This window comes from Pan troglodytes, chromosome 8, assembly GCF_028858775.2.
Source record: "Pan troglodytes isolate AG18354 chromosome 8, NHGRI_mPanTro3-v2.0_pri, whole genome shotgun sequence".
Lineage (NCBI taxonomy): Eukaryota > Metazoa > Chordata > Mammalia > Primates > Hominidae > Pan > Pan troglodytes.
This window is the reverse complement of record NC_072406.2, coordinates 38,572,759-38,593,643: the sequence shown is the minus strand read 5'-3', so window position 1 is coordinate 38,593,643 and position 20,885 is coordinate 38,572,759. Positions and strand designations below refer to the sequence as shown.

Here is a 20,885-nt window from a genome sequence, read left to right as displayed (position 1 = left end):
AATAAACACACTTAAAAGTCTTGTGCTTTCCCAAAGATTTGCTTTATGCTTAGCACTAAAAATAATAAAGGATAAGGGATTATAACAGGCTGGGAAAAACGCCTCTGTGTTATTTATCCTTCTAGACTTAATTCTTTGCTATTAGTTTATTTTTGTGCAATTTGACAATTTGGTATGAATAAAGGTAAATCTGTATATAATGTATAGTCATAGTTTTTAATTTATATATGTATATATACATATATAGACATAATTATTTTAAGCATATAAGAAAGAACACATGCTATATTGATAGAGAATATATTTTTCACTGTTGGAAGCCTTATTTTATATTGTTTCATTCAAGGAAAAAATTACCAAGATGGATATAGCTGATTTAAATTATTATGTTATTGCTTCTTATTCTTGGACTTTATAAATATTTGAACCGTCACATGTATAAGTTCAGGCCATATGTAAATAAGACATTGTACATACTTGATTGATTTATTATTGCCTATTACTTTCTCCCTATCAATTCCCCCAAAATCAGTGTTATGCAGATTTACTGTATTAAACTACAATTCCATTCCTTCATCCTTTATAACCATATAAATTATATTTCTGAGAGTAGCTAATATATGCTGTGATTCCTTAAAGTCAATATACCACAGTCTGATCCAATCTAGGCAGAAAGATATAGTGGGTCAAATTTGGAATTTAAAACATAGGGCTTCTTCAGGTTTATTTAAGCTTGCTAAAAAATCAAAGCCTACCAAGCTAGTTAGTCTTTCTGTGTCACACTTGCTACCAATGGAAGTTCTCCCTTTTCAGAAGTAATAGAGGTCCACACAGTTGTCTGGAAGAAAATTGATCTTGCAAGTACATCATGTCTATTCAACACCAAATTTACTAGGTTCAACATGGAGCATTCAATCAGTGTGTGTGTCTATAAGAACCAAGCTCATGTTCATGTGATTATTCTGGTTGGGCCAATGAGTTGCTTGGGGCTCTGTAGGAAAGATTTACAGCAAAGTAGTAAGGCTGTTTTCAATCAGTATTTAACATGTACTTCCTGTCACCTTGAATCAGTAGAAAAACAGTATTTTCTGAAGTGTGGATGCTGTTATCAAATGTCAAGTGAGGTTTGGGGGGATTCCATGGTCAATTAAGTTTGCAAAATGCTGGTTAAATAAAATTAAGTAGGTTTCCTTGCAGCAGGACTTCTCAGCATGCTAACTTGCATTGTGACACTCTGAAAAGGAGACTATAAAGTGCAATGTATCATAAATATACAAACACACATAAACACCTAAAAGTGATATACTAAGGTGTTAACAGTGCTTATCTTTGGGTAGCGTGATTGGGGAGTTTATTTACTTTTTTCTTTAGGATTTTTCTGTAACAACCATCTATTGCCTTATTAGACTTTTAAAAGATTCATTTAAGAATAGTTTACCATGCCTACTCCTGAAAGAACCTAGGCCAGTTTAAAGTTTGACATATATTGAGAAATGAAATTTAATGATGAAAACTGAACAGAGTAAACTTTAAGGAATTAAAGGATATTTAGATATTTATTAAACTTCTAAACAGATTTAAGTACTTGGACAATTAATTTTTTTCTAAAAAATTCTAGCAGTTTATTATAAGGCTAAAGTGCACAACCTTCTGCACTACATAAGCACATTTTGACCACAGAAGACATTTAAACTCATCTCTGAGAAGCCTTCTTACTGGTTTACAACTCTTTAGTTGATTTGTTAACTTTAGTTGATTTGTTAGTCGATTTGTTAACATTTAACTTGTAACTGGTTGTAGAAAAGCATGTTTGTTATATCTTGGAATATGCTTGATATTCTGCAAATAAGCAAAAAAGTAGCTTTTCTTGGAAGAAAGTCTGGGGAATATGTCAAGGCTGTTTGAGCTCTGGCAACAGGAGGAGACATTCTATGGTGCTCAAGATATTGTTGACTGAGGGCATCCCCTCTTAGGTACTGAAACTCCAGTCTGAGTAGCTGAAAAAGCATTTCTTCCTTTGCATATTTATAATCTTATATTTCCATTCTTATCTTTCCTTCCTCTTCTAATGTCTTTCTCTCCTCTCTCAGAGAGGGCAAGACAAAGCAAAGAGCCCAGTTCTCTAGATTCCTGGCCTCTTGATGGAGTCTCCAGGGTTGTCAGACCATAGATACCTCCTCTTCTTATTTAAAAGTTTTAAAAGTGTAGGCTGTAACTGAGGCCCACTGCTGTCTGGCAACATCTCTAAAGATGCAAGATCACATCTTCTGATTGCTGACTAAAGTCAGAGAGGATAGCCATCCTACAAAATTCCCCCAGACCCACAACTGCCTTCTCCCACCCCGTCTTCCATTCTCACTGATCTCCAGGAGAGTCTGAAGGCCAAAAAAGGAATTGAAACTAAAGAAAGGGGATCCACTCTTTCCACTGAGGCCAGAGACAAATACTCAACATCTCTAATTTTCTTAAGTGTGTCCTAACTTTCCATATCTGTCAAGCAATTGAATGACATCTTTTTGTTGCTTTTTAAATGATAGAATTCCTTCTTTTAGTTCTGCCCTGAGAGTTTCATTTCATTTTCAAATATGAATCAGGGACACATTTTCAGAAGATAAGTCATATATATTTCATTTTGTTCACTTCATGATAAGCCACTGTCTTCCTCCTGTGTTCTCATCTGCTAGACAGAAACCTGGGATGATCACACAATAGAGGACCAAGCTATACATTCTTATCCCAGAAATTCATTACCAGAATGTGTGATAGCACCAAAGCCCATTGCACATGATAATCTAGTCATCAGATTGAAGTAGTTTTTGTGTTTTGAATTCCACAGAATTCATACATACAAGTTGTCTATATGACTATTGAGATTTTGAAAATATAAACCAGCCCATTAAACATGAATGAAAATATAGATGAGTTAACTGTATCTGCTTTACAATGTATGCACATATTGCATTATATCTTCATAATGAAGCTACATATTACAAACAATATTCCATTACATTTCCATAAGTGGCTTAAGATAATACAATAACATTGAATTAACCTTCAAAATAGAAGAAGGCAATAAACAACACAGCCGAAGGAACTAAGAACAACAGCTTTAAAAACTATTCATTTTCCAAATCTGTAAAAGAAATTAGTCCACTTATAAAATGCTATCTTTGCTAAGTCTTTCTATTATGCATCTTATCTAATTTTGTTATTTAAACAGCAACACATCAGAAAAATAAAATAGTTATTTACTAGCTCTACAGATCACTTGCCTAATTGTATGGAATATAGCAGAGATGATGAGCTCATTGTGAACTGCAACAGCCATATAGCGGGGCTCATGGAATGCCGATGGGACTGTCCGCACTGCATAGCAGAGATAAACACCCCACAAGAGGAATAAAAATTCAGCTGTGAAAATAACAAACCATTTTCATCAGTTTTATAGGTGAAGAAATAAAATTCTTCTTTAGCATGCATTTTGTTTATTATTCAACATAAGTTTTTTATAAATAGATGGGTTAGAAAGTCTTATTCACATACAAATACAAATGCCATATATTTTTAAATTTCATTCAGTTTATGGAATATTTTTCAAAGGGTACACTTTTTTGTTATTGCATTTAATTTAAAGGTACACTTTGTTGTAATAGCATTCAGAATTTTCTAATTTTTTGGTAATACCTTGCTTTTTCCTAAAACCACTGTAAACTAATTTTCCATATCCCTAACCTAAGTTTAGGATGCTCGTGGAACACTCAGGTCACAATAAAGTTACCAAGGCAACAACAACAACAAAAGTTTAGAACATGTTTATATGCAGCTTCTAGAAATTTAAGTTCTAACTGCACTAAGCCCAGTACAATAAGTAAAGATAACATTGCCAGCTATGTGAGAACACAGGTTGCTAAACATTCAGTGGCATATTTTATAAATAAAACCTTGTTTTGTCACACATGACAGAAATCATGTCTTCTGTGGGTTGAGTGTGGAAAGGTTTAGTAAAATTCACAATCACCTTGTTTGATCACTGAAGCTAGAAGAGACGAGCACAGTGTAGCAGCTAAGAATGAGGACTTCAGCACCATGTTAGATATAATTCTGATTCTGACTCTGGCTCTATCCCCAAATAACTTTGCATAATCTTAGGCAATTTACTTAACCTCTCTGGTCAATTTCTTCATTTGGAAAATGAGGATAATAAAAGTATGTATTTCATGTGATTATGTGCTAATTAAATAAAATAATGCATATAAAGCACTTAACATAGTTTCTGACACATAGTAATTGTTAAATAAATGGTTTTTATTATTAAACATTTCATTTGACTTTTTTCCCCAAACTAAATATTGCTATTTTATCTCATTTTGAGTGATAATCTATACAACCCATTTTATCTATCTTAGTGGCATGACCTTTCTGGAAGATAGTGTCTAATAAGAAAGTTCTAATTTGGAGAAAACATTTCATCAAATGCATTATCTAGATGGAACTTTCTTGTAAACAGAAACATTGATGTCCACTCAAAACATGGATTATCCATCCAAAAACCAAGGTGTTTTCCTTGCCAAAGTTTCAGTATATTTCAATCAGCATTTAAATGGTAGGTAGGGCCTTAATTATTTAAAATCCCTTAAAGAAACAAATGTCTCAGGAGCTACTCTAAAACCCTGATGTAGCCGGAAGACAAAAAAATTAATGTCACTCCAAACTCTCCATGAGATCTAGTGTAGGTCTGTCTTATTCAGCATGGTGGACCTTGGCCATGCTATGAATGTTTCCAGCCAAGTTGTATTGGATCGAGAAAAGGGAATCGGGTAACTTTGAGATTTTCATGTATAATTTCCTTTCCCAACTCTTGTATTTCTGTCCATGGAATTACCGTTGCCTTCTTTACCCAGGTTTGAAATCTCCAGCTTTCATTTCTACATTTCTTTCTTCGAGTCATTTCTCAGATGTATTAATTCCTCTCAATGCCCACAATAACAATCTTTGCCTAAGCCGCTATCAGTTTACTCCTTATTTGCTGAAATTATTTTTCAAGGGCTCATCTAAACCTGACTTTGAAACTGGTCTAATTGTCCCACAGAACTGATATTTGTGGTTTCTTTGAATAAAAATAGAAATTGATCCTCCCAGTCTTAAAATCTGAAAAGGTTACATTTGTCATATCTGAGTTCCTTTTTCAGGAAACCAACCATCAGTCCTCCAGATAGAATCAAGGAGCTGAAACTTACCAGATCACTGCATCTGGACAATGAGACACCAGATCCCTCACCCATCATGATTGCCTAACCAACCACCTGCTTCCTGTTGACCAACTTCTCTTTGTTACCCCTCCCTAATTCCTGTTTTCCACATATGGTTACATTTCTTCCCTGCTATATAAACCTCTAATTTTAGTCGGTCAGGAAGACGGAATTGAGACTGATCTCCCAGCTCCTTGGCTATTGTACCTGATTAAAGCCTTCTTCCCTGGCAATATTGTTGTCTCAGGGATTGGCCTTCTGTACAGTGATCAGTAGGACCTAGACCAAAACCCTGGCATTTCAGTAACAGTTTCATCTGTGTTAACACACTCTTCATAACAGTAACAGGTTCATTTTTCTGAAACTCCATTTTGATCATATCGGGACTTGTCCACATCTGTGCCACTGCATTTGGGTTAACCCAGTCACATCTCCATTAGAAGGTTCATGCATACCGGGCCGGGCATGGTGGCTCACACCTGTAATCCCAGCACTTTGAGAGGCTGAGGCAGGTGGATCAGGCTGGTCAGTAGTTCAAGACAAGCCTGGCTAACATTGGTGAAACCCTGTCTCTACTAAAAATTAAAAAAATTTAAAAAATTAGCCTGGTGTGGTGGCACTTGCCTGTGGTCCCAGCTACTCAGGAGGCTGAGGCAGGAGAATTGCTTGAAAGAGGAGGTGGAGGCCTCAGTGAGCTGAGGTCATGCCACTGCACTCCAGCCTGGGTGACAGAGTGAGACTCTGCCTCAAAAAAAAAAAAAAAAAAAAAAAAAATTCACACTTACCTACTTACAACCCTAGAAATAATTCCTGTCCCAAAGGAAGACCTTATGGCCTTACTTTCAACACTATCTTACTGCACAGCCTTCACGTTAGCTGCCCACGTTGCTTGACTTTATTTATTTATTCTTGCTTGTGGTTTCTAGACCTTGACTTCTACTGTGGTCTCTGGCCTTCGGGTCAGCCTTCTGTGAGGCGTCAACGTGTCTTCATTCAGAAATGCTCAGTGGCTCACTATTATTTCACAAATCCTGTTATCCTGGCATTCCTAGCCCTCTACAATATGACTTCATAATATATATCTAACACGACGTCTCAGTACTCCCCAGCATAAACTCTTTGAGCAGACCTAGAAGGTCTCTTTGTCCTCTGAACACTCCAAATCTTTTTATATTTTTATTTTTTTTGAGACAGGGTCTTGGTCTGTCACCCAGGCTGGAGTGTTGTGGCACGATCTTGGCACACTGCAACCTCTGCCTCCAGGGTTCAACTGATTCCTGTGCCTCAGCCATCTGAGCAGCAGAGATTACAGGCATGAGCCACCATGCCTGGCTAATTTTTGTAATTTTAGTAGAGATGGGGTTTTGGCGTGTTGGCCGGGCTTGTCTCAAACTTCTGGCCTCAAGCAATCCACTCACCTTGGCCTACCAAAGTGCTGGGATTACAGGCGTGAGCCACCACTCCTGGCCCGTTCCAAATCTTGGTCTTGCTTCTGAGCTATTGGTCTTGCTCACACTATTGCTCTCATTTCTAGTGGGAGCTAGAATTTCAGGTGGAAAAATCGTAATCAATGTTTCAATGTCCAGTTGAAGTCCTATTTCTATCACAAAGCCTCCTGAAATGATTATAACCTACACTGAATTTTCTTCCCTCTAGTATCTTTATAGTTTTTACGTATACAGCACAATGCAGAGAATACCACCCAACATATAATTAGAAGAAAATTGTTCATGGGGTCTTGTTAGTTGACACCCATCCCAACTAGTTATGAACTACGGGGCCGGAACTGAGTTTTTCAGTTTTTTTCTCCCTTTGCCCACATAGGTGGTAGCAACAGTACTGGGACAATGTAGATAAGATTTAGTAAATAATTGTTGAGTAAGTCTAAATGATGTCAGTTTCATGTTTAAGTCATTAGAGATGGAGACTCTGTTACCTTGCCCCTCCATCTAACATTGCAGGGCCTGTTAAAGGAAAATAGGCAAGCCATTAGCCTTTAGTTTCTATTTGCTTGCATAAGGGTTCCAGGCATACAAACAGAAACTAAAGGTAGAAGCATTCTTTGTAACTGATTAATTGTGAAGGAAGCTTCAGCCAATCATAGACAGCCAAATAGCTGATTGGTTTTGTAACCTGGGACCTCCCACTGGACAATATCCAAATAAGGCAAACACCTAGCTCTAGCCAATCAAGTAGTTTGTTTTGTTTTGTTTGTTTTTTAAATTTTGCTTCCATCTCCAGCCTATAAAAGTTGAATGCTCAGGCCGCCACAGCAAAACCCACAACCTCCCTTTGGTTTTGGTGCTTCCTGATTCATGAATTGATCTTCGCTCAGATAAACTGTTAGATTTTCATTTTGTCTCAAGTTTGTCCTTAAACAGGCTTATAAGTGATCTAAAGATCATACTGGCATCATTAACTGTGTTAATCCGAAACTGATGCACTACTGAGTTTGTGGTACTGTGCCTGGCACAAAAGAATGGTGAATGCATAAGTATTATTAAGTACCACTAGCACAAAAATATGCTGTAGTTGAAGGATTCACATGTAGCTGCATTATGAAAACAGTATCTCCTGCTACTTACCACACAGTTTTTACATAATGTTATACTGAAGATTCAAAAAAAGAAAAGTAGTTATCAGGTTAATTAGTGTGCTACAATGGAGAATTATATTTAAAAATATAAGACAAAATAAGATTTCTCATAATAGCTCAGTTGAACATTAAAATCATTTCATTAGCAATACCAAACAATATGCTGTAGCTGAAAAACAATTTATTATTCAAAGTACCAATTAAACTAAATGTGATATATAAAAGTTGTGCTTAGGAAAAAAATCAGTTTTGTATAATTAACTTCAGACTAGCACTGCAATTAGTAAAGAAAATATGCAGATGTTACCAAATTTGCGGTGTTATTACGTGGGAGTTGAAATACGTGTTGTGCTTCTTCTTTAGAAAATAATTTCTGGTGTTAAATAATTTTGATGAAAGGCATGAGTATAGTTACAAAAAGGACTGCATTTATATTTCGAGATCCAAATAGGGCTTTCAGAAACTGAAGTCTTTTTAATCTGTATGGAATAACACTCAGTTTAAAAGTTAACTACCATAGCCTTTGAAAAATTAATATACTATAAGGAGAGTATTTTCAAGTTATTTTTTCAAACGGCTGGGCCAAGCAAGGAAATGAAAATTAGTATAAGTTCTTTGACACTGAAGGTGCTCCAGTTCTGTGATCCTAGACTACCCACAAAAGCTGAGAGAAAAACAACTTCAAAGTGCAAATGCCACTCAAGCTGTAGTACTCCGATTTACCCTGTTGCAAAGGCGTTTTGTATTAATAACACTTTACCCTGCTTTGCCGCATTAAAAATTACCTTTACACAGCATAAATAAGTATATAAATGATAAAACGTTTAGGTTTTATTTCTCAAGTGTCTCTTTTAATGTCCTCTTCTATTTTTCTCTATATCCTATCCACTTAAAAAATTCATGGTTAAAGTAAAAAAAAAAATATTTACAATTCTACCCAGGATAACTCATTTTGTTTTCTTTCTAATGACAGAGTTGGTGGCACAGAGGTTATCACTAAGTGTTAAATCAAACAACTTCAATAATTCTTGAATATCTTCAATTCCAGGATTCTAGGCTTCAGCTAGTATAAAGAAGCTTGAATATAAATAAGTATTTATATTATAAGCCCTAGATATTCTGGGTGGTTATCTGGTTCTTCTTTGGCTAAAATAAAGCCAATTATGAGTTACACTGATTAAAACAATGAGAATGTCTCTTCTGTTAGAATTGTTAAGTTACAAGTGACTTTATTAGACCATATAGTGAACAGGTACATTTTTGAGTGTCTGTGCTGCTGGGAAGCAGGTAGTTGGTGAGCTGCTGTTATTCTGCTGGCCTTAAAGTCAGTTGATTCAGCTCCGAGATAGAGAAGGATACAGAAGACGTTGCAAGTTACAGTGCATTTCACAACTAGGACAATGGAGGCTGGGTGTGTGTTCCCTGTCCAGCTCTCTGGAAGCACAGAGCCCCGGGATGGGCGGGATGGGCTATAGGATATGTCTGCAGAGAACCTCCGTTCTCCAGCTGCACTCGCCCTGTGAGCAGCAGATTGGAGCCTAGAATCCGAGTCTCTTAGTTCCTGACCAGTGCTCCCTAAATTACATTCTTGGCTGAGATTTTCTTAACCCCTGGAAATATTTTTATCCTACTGAAGAAAACAAATATTTTTCCAGGCAGCAATTGTTTGTATTTAGAACAGCTGATACATTAATTAGAATTGAATAGCCTGTGGTAATTAAAGGAGCTCTCCTCAGAAGTACTTTTTGTCTCCTCAATTAATCTGATTTCATACCTGACATCTGTTGAATGGACCGGGCACTGTGCTAAATGTATTTTGTGGATTATCTACCTTTGTGAAGGTTTTATTGTAGAACTTGTAACTCCTTTAAAAAGGCAGGAGTAACAATTTTGAATGCTGAGATGTCAAGCTTGGGTCAGAAATACTGTTGGGAATAATGGGGAGTAACACAGTCAATCATACCAACGGTATGAAGTCACATAGTGACTTGATTACTTTATTCTCTTACCACTCCCTAGGAGCTGGGGGCTCTCTGAGGCCAGAACTGTCGGAGTGGCCACACATTTACAGGCTGGCTTTTCTTCATTGCTTCTGTTCACACTTCGCTAGAATGGGGACCAAGATATTTTTTCCTTATTTTCCATTGCATCTTAAGTAAAAAGGGTAGGGAGAGTATACTGTTCTCTCTCTGGCATATACATTTAAGTTTTTAGTTTCACATGGGGTGACAGAACTCTGGCAAAACTCAGCTACCTCAGAGCTTATGGATACACATTAAAGAGCGGGGACATGATGAGCTCACAAAGGCAGACTCAGATGGAAGTTCTCTCAGAGCACAGGGTCCAGGTCAGAGGAGCAGGCTATGTCTTCCATTTCGTCTCTCTGTCTGATATGGTTTGGCTGTGTCCCCACCCAAATCTCATCTTGAATTGTAGCTCCCATAATTCCCATGTGTTGTGGGAGAGACCCCCCACCCCACCATGGGAGATAACTGAATCATGAGGGTGGTTTCCCCCATACTATTCTTGGGGTAAGTCTCAGGAGATCTGATGGTTTTATAAAGGGAAACCCCTTTCACTTGGTTCTCATTCTCTCGTTGCCTGCCGCCATTTAAGACGTGCCTTTCACCTTCCACCATGATTGTGAGGCCTCCCCAGCCATGTGGAACTGTGAGTCCATTAAACTTTTTTTTTTAAGTAAATTACCCAGTCTCAGGTATGTCTTTATCAGCAGTGTGAAAATGAATTAATACACTGTCATTTGCATGGGTATTGTTTGGGGAGGGAACTGGATATGGGATCACTTGCTACTATTATCAAAGTGTCTGATTTTTGATCTTTTATGAAAGCCTGGTAGCTTTGACTAGTGATCTGCCTTCCCTCGGGCTGCATCACTAGAAATTCACACATACTATTTGAAGTGCTAGCTGGCAGGCTACCATGAAGACTGCTGTGAGAGGTTATTTATTTATTTATTATTTACATTCTGCCTTTGTGGAAAACTGTTTTACTTCTTTGAGGCACAGTTATTTGAATAATGCTAAAGGGCAAAGAGAAAGTAAAGCACTTTTCAGAAGAGGTGGTATATAAATAAGAACTCCCAGTTCCATCATTCTGAAGACACTCCAGCAAGTGCTTTCAGAAGTATGTGTAGTTTTTAGTGATGTAGCCCTAAGCCAAGACAATGTGGTCAGGCTTCTATCCTTTGATTGAAAATTAAAAATACATGTTTAAGGTCACACATGGTGGCTCATACCTGTAATCCCAGTAGCTTGGGAGGGAGGATTGTTTGAGGCCAGGAGTTTGAGACCAGCCTGGTCAACACAGCAAGTCTGTCTCTCATAAAAATAATGTTTTAAAAATTAGCTGGGCATATGGTGGTGCACCTGTAGTCCCAACTACTTGGGAGGGTTAGGCAGAAGAATGGCTTGAGTCCAGGAGTTTGAAGCTGCAGCAAGCTATGGTCACACAACTGCACTCCAGCCGGGGTGACAGAGGGAGACCATGACTCAAATTTTTTTTTAAATAAAAATGTATGTTTAAAATAGTAACAAGTAATGCAGTGTGCATTAAGGCATATGACATATTGGAATAAAAGAAAATGTATGTAATGAATCTAAAGAACGTTAATCTGTCAGATACGAGAAAGTCTAATCTATTTTCTGTAACATTCATTAAATGGCACTTATATCACATTTCACCTGTCATAATAAAGCCTAATCTTCTAGGGTAATTAAGTATTTAAATCCTTAAAAACAATTGCTATTTTAGAATTTCCTTATATAACTCAGCGAGAGAGATGCTGTATTTTTCTCGGTTCTTTCTAAACATTGGCATATGACTAATTAAATTACTGAACACACTACCTATTTTTTGTGTGTGTGTTAAAAATATTGTACCAGGAAAGAGAAGAACAAAGGAGAAAAGCGTGTCAATAAAGAAGAATAAAGACTGTATTTTCTATAGTGGCAATATTTTATATTACGTGAAATCCATGGAAACTAATACTTTTGAACAGTGGAGTAATCAAGGCTGGAATTCACTAAAAGCACAAATATTAAAAAATTTCCAAATGGAATTAGACTGAAGCCTATCATACCTGTTTAATTATTGCTTGTATTTTCATTTACATCTTTCTTTTCAATGTGGTGAATAAAATATATAACAAGCGATGTCAAACTCTGAGTTTCCGGAACCATGAGACTCCTCATGTATCAGTGGACTTTCACAACCATGAAGAGAGGTGGAGGGTGGGGGGAGAGAACTTAATTTATAACAGGATTCCTATCAGGGAATAGTTATTAGATCATATAAATGCTGTTAAGAAGAGTTAGGCTATATCAGTGATACAGAAAGAAAGAATTACAGGAGATGATAGAGGATGAATAGAAGCCTAGATAGGGCTTTTTGGATATATTGTGCCAGGAGGGCAGTAAAATAGATTTATTCTCAATTACATAACTTTTTATAACATTCTATCATCACCTAACTTCTGGAAGAAACTGTGGAAACAGCTCAGCGCTTGCCTGGGTCAATATTAAAGTTTGATGCACAGATTTAACCACGGAAGGGAAGTTCTAAATGTCCTCGATGCTACCATTTATTAGCTACTTTTTTGCGGTCTTGTTGTTTCTTGCAGGTAACGTAAGAATCTGCCCACTTGTTCTAGCTTATCTTGGTCACTGGTTCCGCTTCAGTATCTTCAATGTATGTTCTAAATGTTTAAGCACAAATTGAGTGCTATCCAACTACATATATCAACGGATGAACTCCATTACATCACTACCTCTGTTATAAAATAAATGTATTTTAAATTTGGGTCCCCCATACTGGAGGACCTGCCTGCCTGGGATATCTAAATCTAGGTGTCAAGATCTGGTCTACTTGACTCTAGGGGTGAAATTATAACAGTTAATTCAGGCATGAGAAGTCAATTCTACTTATTTGTCAGTTTGTATTATCCAATTAGAAAACTCATAGGGGAATAAAGGTTTGACTTTTTAATATGACAAGTTTAATGTTATTGCAAAAAATCCTGAACATGGACAATTGACTGCCAATTTACCAACCAGGGTAGGAGGATTTAGAAAAAAAAAAATCTGACAGTTGTACAGTTGTACTACCAACAGTTTCCAAAATGAGTATGACATGATACTTTGATTTGTTTTCTTCATTAATTTAGGAGAATGTTTCCCAGTCTCAACCCCTTTAATCTTTATTTTTTTATTTTTATTTTTATTTTTTTTTGAGACGGAGTCTCACTCTGTTACCCAGGCTGGAGTGCAGTGGCGTGATCTTGGCTCACTGCAAACTCTGCCTCCCAGGTTCACGCCATTCTCCTACCTCAGCCTCCTGAGTGGCTGGGATTACAGGCGCCCGCCACCATGCCCAGCTAATTTTTTTTGTATTTTTGGTAGAGATGGGGTTTCACTGTGTTAGCCAGGATGGTCTCGATCTCCTGACCTCGTGATCTGCCAGCCTCGGCCTCCCAAAGTGCTGGGATTACAGGTGTGAGCCACCGTGCCCGGCCAACCCCTTTATTCTTTAGATAGCTCTAGGACAATAGTGAAATAATCAAAATGTTCATTAAATCTATTTTATTCTGTTTCAATATTTGTAATTACACTATGTAATCTTTTTTAAGTTATAGTTTTCCTTTGCCATGCAAATTTGTACCAATCTATTATGACTGTTGGAGAAGTCAAAGGTAGAGTTTCATAAAATGGCCAGCAATTATCCATTAGTTTCTATAACTTGCTCCAAAATACCTCCCCCCAAATTTGAACTTATACATTTACCATGAAAATGAAGCTGGGGACAAGTGTATAACTTCCACAGTCTTTAGCTTTAACATGTTTCCTCATACTGGTCTAAGTCTGATAATAGAAAATATCACAAGATAAAGACAGCTGACTGCTTTGTTCTTTCAACAAATATTTTTCAAGATCCTACACCTGGCAGGTTCTCTGTCGGTGTCAGGGATAAGTGTGAACAACGTAGGCCATGTTGCTGAGGAGCACGTAGCTACAAGAGGGAGGAGCAGATGGAAAGATTCTTTTGTCTTCAGTGAGCTACAGAAAATATATTTAAACGTACTCAGAAAAGTTCAGGGTACTGAGTCATGTAATGATGAGTAGTGTAAGTACCATAGTATGTATTGTTATTATAGATGTAGACGATTCTCAAAAAGGTATGGCAGTTTAAATGTTTATAGGAATTATAATCTGATCTAAAAATGTCTTGGAACATGCACATTTTAAAACTCTTTCCACCAGATGAAAAAGTCATTTGTTAAGAAAAACTGACTACTCTGCCTGAAAAGCACTTCTCACATTGTCCAGTGTCCATGTAGCAATGTCTTTATCCTTATTTTTTCCATTAAATCTTATCTCATTTTTTTATACAGGACTAACAAAATGATTGAAAATTATAAACGGACATAAATGACAATGTGATTCTGAAAACCATTTTCTCCCTTCTATGTTTTAAAATCATTTCTTCAAAGAAGAAACTGTGGCTCTTTGAGGTTCTGAGATTTTTCCAATCTATTTTCTATACATGTTTTCTCTTTTGAAACACTTGTGTTAGGAAAATCATCTATCTGAGCAGTTTTGGAGCAGCCCTGTGCAATGAGCAAAAATAGAATGAGCCTGGTCTTTCAATGTATGACCCATATTTCTAGCCAGAGCTCTACTTCAGCGGAAAAACTAGTATTTCACTCTCTCAAATGATTTCTTATTTTGAAAAAGGGATTGTTTTTGATGGGTAAAGCTGATCCCAGAATGCAAATGTACTAATGTATTTAACCATCACTTTTTCTTTTTTTCTGAATGAACTCTTGACACTAATGTAAGTGCACACAGCTTCTTGAGAAAGTCTTCCCACCACCCTTACGGTTAAGCCTATTTCCTCCCTCTCTACAGTCCCTTCCTATATGGGAACATTACCGCTTAGGATCCAGGAAATAATTTAGCGTTCAGTACAGGTTTTCTAGCTGACTGAAGATATATGGATTTATTTTTGATTAACAGTCTGAATATCAAAAACATGTTACTTATGGAGCTCTATAAAGAGACTGTAAAAAGGCACACACTACACATTAGAAACCATTAAATTAAGAGAGGTTAAATATTGATGCTGCATGCTGAAAGAGAAATAAATGAAAACTTTTATTAGGATAGTGTGAAAAATAATTACAACAGCCACATGTCTCAGATGTCTTAAGACAGTCCTAATTCCAAATATTATTTTTTAAAATTATGTGCCCTGATTTTTTTTTTTGTTTTTTGAGAACAGTGTCACTATGGGATGAGCACACTTTGGGAACTAAGGTGTTACAGTAGTTTATAGGACAAAAGCAATGACTGTGAGATGACAAAAACACCATCAAAAATTTAACTTCCTCTTCTTGGTCCCTGCACTCTCATCATGAGTCTTGATTTTCTAAGAGACCCTAATGTTATTGCCTAACACCTTTAGGGGTATTAGTTTAATTTCTGCTTCTTAAGTTTTGATACTTCTCATTCCTGAAGCCATGACCTAGATCCTACCACTATAATCAATCGCTTCTCTTAGCTTCTCTGTACCTCTTTAACTGAGACTTGGTTATTGCCTAAGGAACCGCATGCCCTGCAGCCATCCCACGCTATGAATCTTCATTTTCTTTTGCACTATCTATCTCAGGGTCGTCATTACTCTCTATGTCCTCTTTCCCAGTATTATTCAAAATTAATGTCTTTTAAAAATGCCCATTTTCTTTTCATAGTTCCATTACTGCAAGTGGAAAAATGTGCTGCCTGTAAGTTTTCTCTCTGGAGGAGAGCAGAATTTAGGAGGAGTAAAGTACAATGAAAACAGTCTATGTTACTAAAGAGCTATTGTATAGGGAGTAAATGAGCTAGGAATGGGTTGTGATCAGAAAGGAGTTCTTCATAATTCAGGAATGAAAAACCAAATCCCGTACATCATCACTTATAAGTGGGAGGTGAGCTATGGGCACACAAAGGCATACAGAGTGGTATAATGGACACTGGAGACTCAGAAGGGGTTAGGGGGTAAGGGATAAAATACTACAGACTGGGTACAATGTACACTCCCTTGGGTGACAGGTGCAATAAAACTTCAGACTTCACCGGTATACAATTCATCCACGTAACCAAAACCACCTGTACCCCAAAAGCTACTGGAAAAAACAACAACAACAGAATTCTTCAATGTCTTCAATGAGTGACTTTGGAGGTAGGGGAGTTTTAGATAACAGAAAGTTCATATAAAGTGAGAGTGGCCACTGGAGATGAGGGGCCCAAAATGTTAGATGAGTCTGGCACAGGTTGTGGTGTTACCTTAGATAATATGAAGGAGAAAAAATAAGAATAAATGTGGATATGGGAAGATTTATAGATATGAAGGCAGGAATTTGAAGACATTTCTATGTTATGGCTCCTGTTTATTTTTTTTCAAGTAGAAGTCATCTAAGAGAAAAGGGAAACATGGAGAGTTTGGAGGTATGAAAAGAGGATTTGAAATAATAATTGAAAACAATGTTCTAGTGTTTGATCGGGGAACAGTAAGAATGAATGGAATGGCCAGGGCACTATTGAGATTAGTTATTTTTATGTTCTCATAAGTTCATCTGACTCCCTCCGTGGAGTCAGCAGTTCTGTACTTTAGAGTAATACGAGAATCACCTGGAACACTTATGAAACACAGATTGCTGAGCTCCACTATCCGGGAGTGTCTGATTGAGGAATTCAGAGCGAGCTCTGAGAATCTGCATTTCTAACAAGTCCCCAGGTGATGCAGCTGCTGCGGGTTCTGGGACCACACTTTGAGAGCCGCTCTTTCTCCCTTCTAATGATTCCAACTCCCAAACCCCTGAATTTGGTGAGTTTGGTGCATTTCACTTAAAAAAACAAAAAAACCAAAATACATCCTTATAGTCATCTTGATTGAATTTACCGATTCATTATATCACTTTTCTGCTTCTCTAAATTCCTCTAAGACATTTTCAATAAACTTAACCATACAGTATTATTAACAGTATACTTAATAAACTCACAATATACTCAACCACCTAGCATTACTCACAATGTATTCCATCATTATCTTATTTTCTAGGTAGGCATTTCCTCCATGTTTCATACAATTTCCACCCACTTCCATCCTTCACTATTTTTTTTTTTTTTTTGAGATGGAGTCTCGCTCTGTTGCCCAGACTGGAGTGTAGTGGTGTGATCTCAGCTCACTGCAATCTCCACCTTCCAGGTTCAAGCAATTCTCACACTTCAGCCTCTAGAGTAGCTGGGATTACAGGTGTGAGCCACTGCCCCTGGCCCATCCTTCACTATTTTTTTTGTTTTTTATTTCTTTGAGACAAAGTCTCACTCTGTCTCCCAGGCTGGAGTGCAGTGGCATGATCTCGGCTTACTGCGACCTCCGCCTCTTGGGTTCAAGCGATTCTTCTGCCTCAGCCTCCCAAGTAGCTGGGATTAGAGGAGTGTACCACCATGTCTGGCTAATTTTTGTATTTTTAGTAGAGACGGTGTTTCACCATGTTGGTCAGGCTGGTCTCAAACTTCTGACCTTGTGATCCACCCACCTCGGCCTCCCAAAGTGCTGGGATTACAGGCGTGAGTCACCACGCCCAGACCTTCACTGTTCTTATAAAATGAATGTTCTTTACACCTCTTTACAGTAATATAAATATTACCCATGGTTAAAGAACTTGTCCTTTATAAAAGGTTCCTGAGTTCTGGTCCAAACTGCTTATCCTTTTACTAAACTACTACTGCACCAAGAATCTTCACCACCTAACTTTGCTTTTTAATAACTTTTAATAATTCTCATGCATCTATGTGAATCAATAATAAGCTATCTAATGAAAGGAATAATGACTTTATACAGGTTACTATCAATTATATATTTCTATATATTTCTACATAGAAATCACAAATATGATCCTCTTTGGAGTGCAAAATAAATTTTTTAAAGGTCTCAAATGCATCTCAATTCCAATGCATAAAAACATTCTTGGTGAATAGGCCATGCTATCTGCTTGTTTGTGTCATCATGTATTTTGAGTTTTTTTTTTTTTTTTTTGTAAAACAGAAAAATAAAAACTAGTGGCCTTTGCTTCATAAGAATACAAGGAAATGATTTTTCCTATTTGGTTAACCTGCATTGAGAGCATAAAATAATGTTAGGGTGAGTAGAAATTTTTTATCTATACAATTTAATTTTCATATCCAGACTAAAGTCAAGATCAGAGTCGCTTCCTACCTTAGTGCTGTGATTTATCTTCTGTTATATTACCCAAAATATAATAAGCTTTATATTATAATCATTCCCTTTACATACCCATATGTTTCACTATTACAGATATCAGGTTTATAAGACTCCTGAAATATCTTGCCCAGAAAAATATTCCTCCATTTGAACTCTAAACTAAATACACATTTTATTAGCTTCCAGCAAAAGACTATTTAGCCAACAACTGCAAAATATGAGGGAGACAAAAAATGGGAATCAAACTCATGTTTCTATCTTTTATATCTGCCAAATACAATTAAGGTTTGTCGTGTGGCTTACTGAGGGGAACAACAATAAAATATCCCTTTTGTTGTATGTTTAGGGACGTAGTTTAAAATAGACTAATATGAGCAACAGAAAAATTCCTATGTGTTTTCCTCCTTTTTTCAAAACACTGGGCTGCCAGAAAAATAATCCGTGTTTTGGGCCCAAGCCATGATGCAGCTCTTCAAAGTTCTCCAGGTTCTCAGCCACGTAGCACTTACTACACTCATGGAGCATGGCTTAGTCTTTGTGTAATTCTAAACCTCCAGAGAATTATAAATAAGTTGTCTTTTGAGGTCAGCAAAGGAAAGATAGATTAATCAGAAATTTTGCAGAGACAATATTTTTACAAAGACTGCCCTACATATCCAATCTGATATATATTATAGGGCCAACATTTTATTTAAAAAACCAGCGTGCTTCCTTTTTTCTCCCAAGTAAGGAAATAAATCAGGAGAATAGCCAATATTAATCAAATGGGGACCAATTGATAAGAATGAAAAAAGTAAGCTCTTTATACACAGAAGTTGCCATTGTTCATTTCTCCTTTCTGATTTATTTGATTACATTTTATCAACAAAGCTATATACCTTTGAAAAACAATAGAAACTTCCAGAAAAAGTTTGCATCTCACATGCCATTACTGCCATTTCCATGTTATCTTACCAGAATCACATTAGGTGAGATTAGTTTAGGCTTTACTAAAGAGTCTGGCAAGACTTTTAAAGAAGTCAGTTGTAATGCTACTGAAAAATGGTAAGACCATCATACGAAACAAGTGACCACATACCAACTGCTGTCATGTAGTCCCAGCGGTCAATGAGGCACATATTGAAGATGAGGTGATCGGATGTTTTCCCCTGGCCAATAAGTGAAATCTGTTTCTCCAAATTCTGGCACACAGATGAAGTCCAGCCAATGAGAAACCAAAACACTACCAAGAGTATTACTGCCAGCATCCTCATGACCCGTCCGCCAGTCATATATGGAATTCGTTGAGCCGTTCGTGAAAGAAACACTTTCAAAACCCTAGAAAAGCAAAAGTTCAAATGTGAAAGCAAACCTAACATTCAGAAAGTATAACTCTAAAATAACTTATTTTTCTAGGTAAAATGTAAACCTACCAAAATCCAGCTAATCAGAGTTTGCTTTGTTTTGTATTTGTTTTTGTTGTAGAGACAGGGTCTCGCTATGTTGCCCATGCTGGAGTGCAGTGGCTATTCACAAGCACAATCATAGTGTACTGCATCCTTGAACTCCTGGCTCAAGCATTCCTCTCGCCTCAGCCTTCCAAGTAGCTGAGACTCCAGGCACGTGCCACTGTGCCTGGCTTATGCAGAGTTTTAACATGAGAAAATTCAGAAACAGTATTGCTCATATTTTTATTTAATTTTATCTTAGTTTATCTTCCAGTAGTAAAACACATATCTTACATTAGAGTCCATTGAGTCAATAGGTTCATATACAATGGGATGTCTTTGAGCGTGTCTTAATATTTCAAGGAAAATTCTCAGGACTTTAGAAAGATCCGTAGGCAAACATTGCTCAAACAAGGTTTCTGGGGGATCAAAAAATAGTCCTGAAAGTAAGTGGTTGTATTTTACAATATTATACTAACTCAAATAACTTCCTTGAACCAGTTGTTTTTATAGTAGAATGTTATTAAAGATATTTTCTGAAAATCATTTCATATTACCTACTTTCATGGTCATTTTATCATATTACCAAAAATAATATGAAGTAATAATAAAAATGAAAGAAATATTTAAACATTTGGTAGACTAAGGCCATTGCATTAAGGAAGAAAATTGGGATGACCTATAGGAAATGTGATCTTTAAAAACTAAGAGTTTTTTCTGTATATATCTCAGATGAATAGCCAGAGTTGAGAACTACTAGATGAGATGATATCTAAGTACTGTTCTATCTCTAAATATTTTCTGAAGACAAAATGCACCCTTACTATAAGAATTCTCTACCCATTCTTCAATTTCATTTCTAGAATATTCTCAGCTGATTTTAACTCCCTACCCCATTCTGATATTTGATGTCACAAAATTATGATTTGACATAAGCCACCATGAGTGGTTTATGATACTGTGAGAGTATCTGTAATCAATTTCCATAAAGCATAAAAACAAACACATTTTCTCAATGTTCTATTCTCTCCTTCACTTCATTCTTTGAATAATTTTAAGTCATATGAATTTTTTATAAAGATTATTCTAAATCCAGAAATGAAGCCAATACACCTGAAATAGCCTAGATGTACTATGCTATATTTTTCCTCCATATATAGACCTTTGGCAATTCTCCCTGAATTAACACAACACATCCATTAAATTAACCCCACTGTCCTTCAGGACAGAGGGAAAAGTTATTTAATTATTAACAAAATACTTCTCAATTTTTCTGTGGAACAATGTCAGAAATATAGTAACAGATACAAGTAAAACAGAAGATCTCTT

General features: G+C 36.7%; 1 protein-coding gene across 2 annotated transcripts in view; it reads right to left on the bottom strand.

Annotated features, from left to right (window-relative positions):
* The window catches only part of GPR158 (G protein-coupled receptor 158), a 422,057-nt gene that overhangs the window by 9,788 nt on the left and 391,384 nt on the right, over nt 1-20,885 (bottom strand). For both annotated transcript variants that reach the window (XR_010146829.1, XM_521427.9), the window contains exons 7-8: nt 19,208-19,446; nt 3,273-3,411 (exon numbers count right to left, since the gene is read on the bottom strand). Coding sequence is in view for 1 of the 2 variants with exons in the window: in XM_521427.9 (XP_521427.2) it covers nt 3,273-3,411; nt 19,208-19,446 (378 nt within the window). In the remaining variant the exon portion in view is untranslated. The remainder of the gene's footprint in view (nt 1-3,272; nt 3,412-19,207; nt 19,447-20,885) is intronic.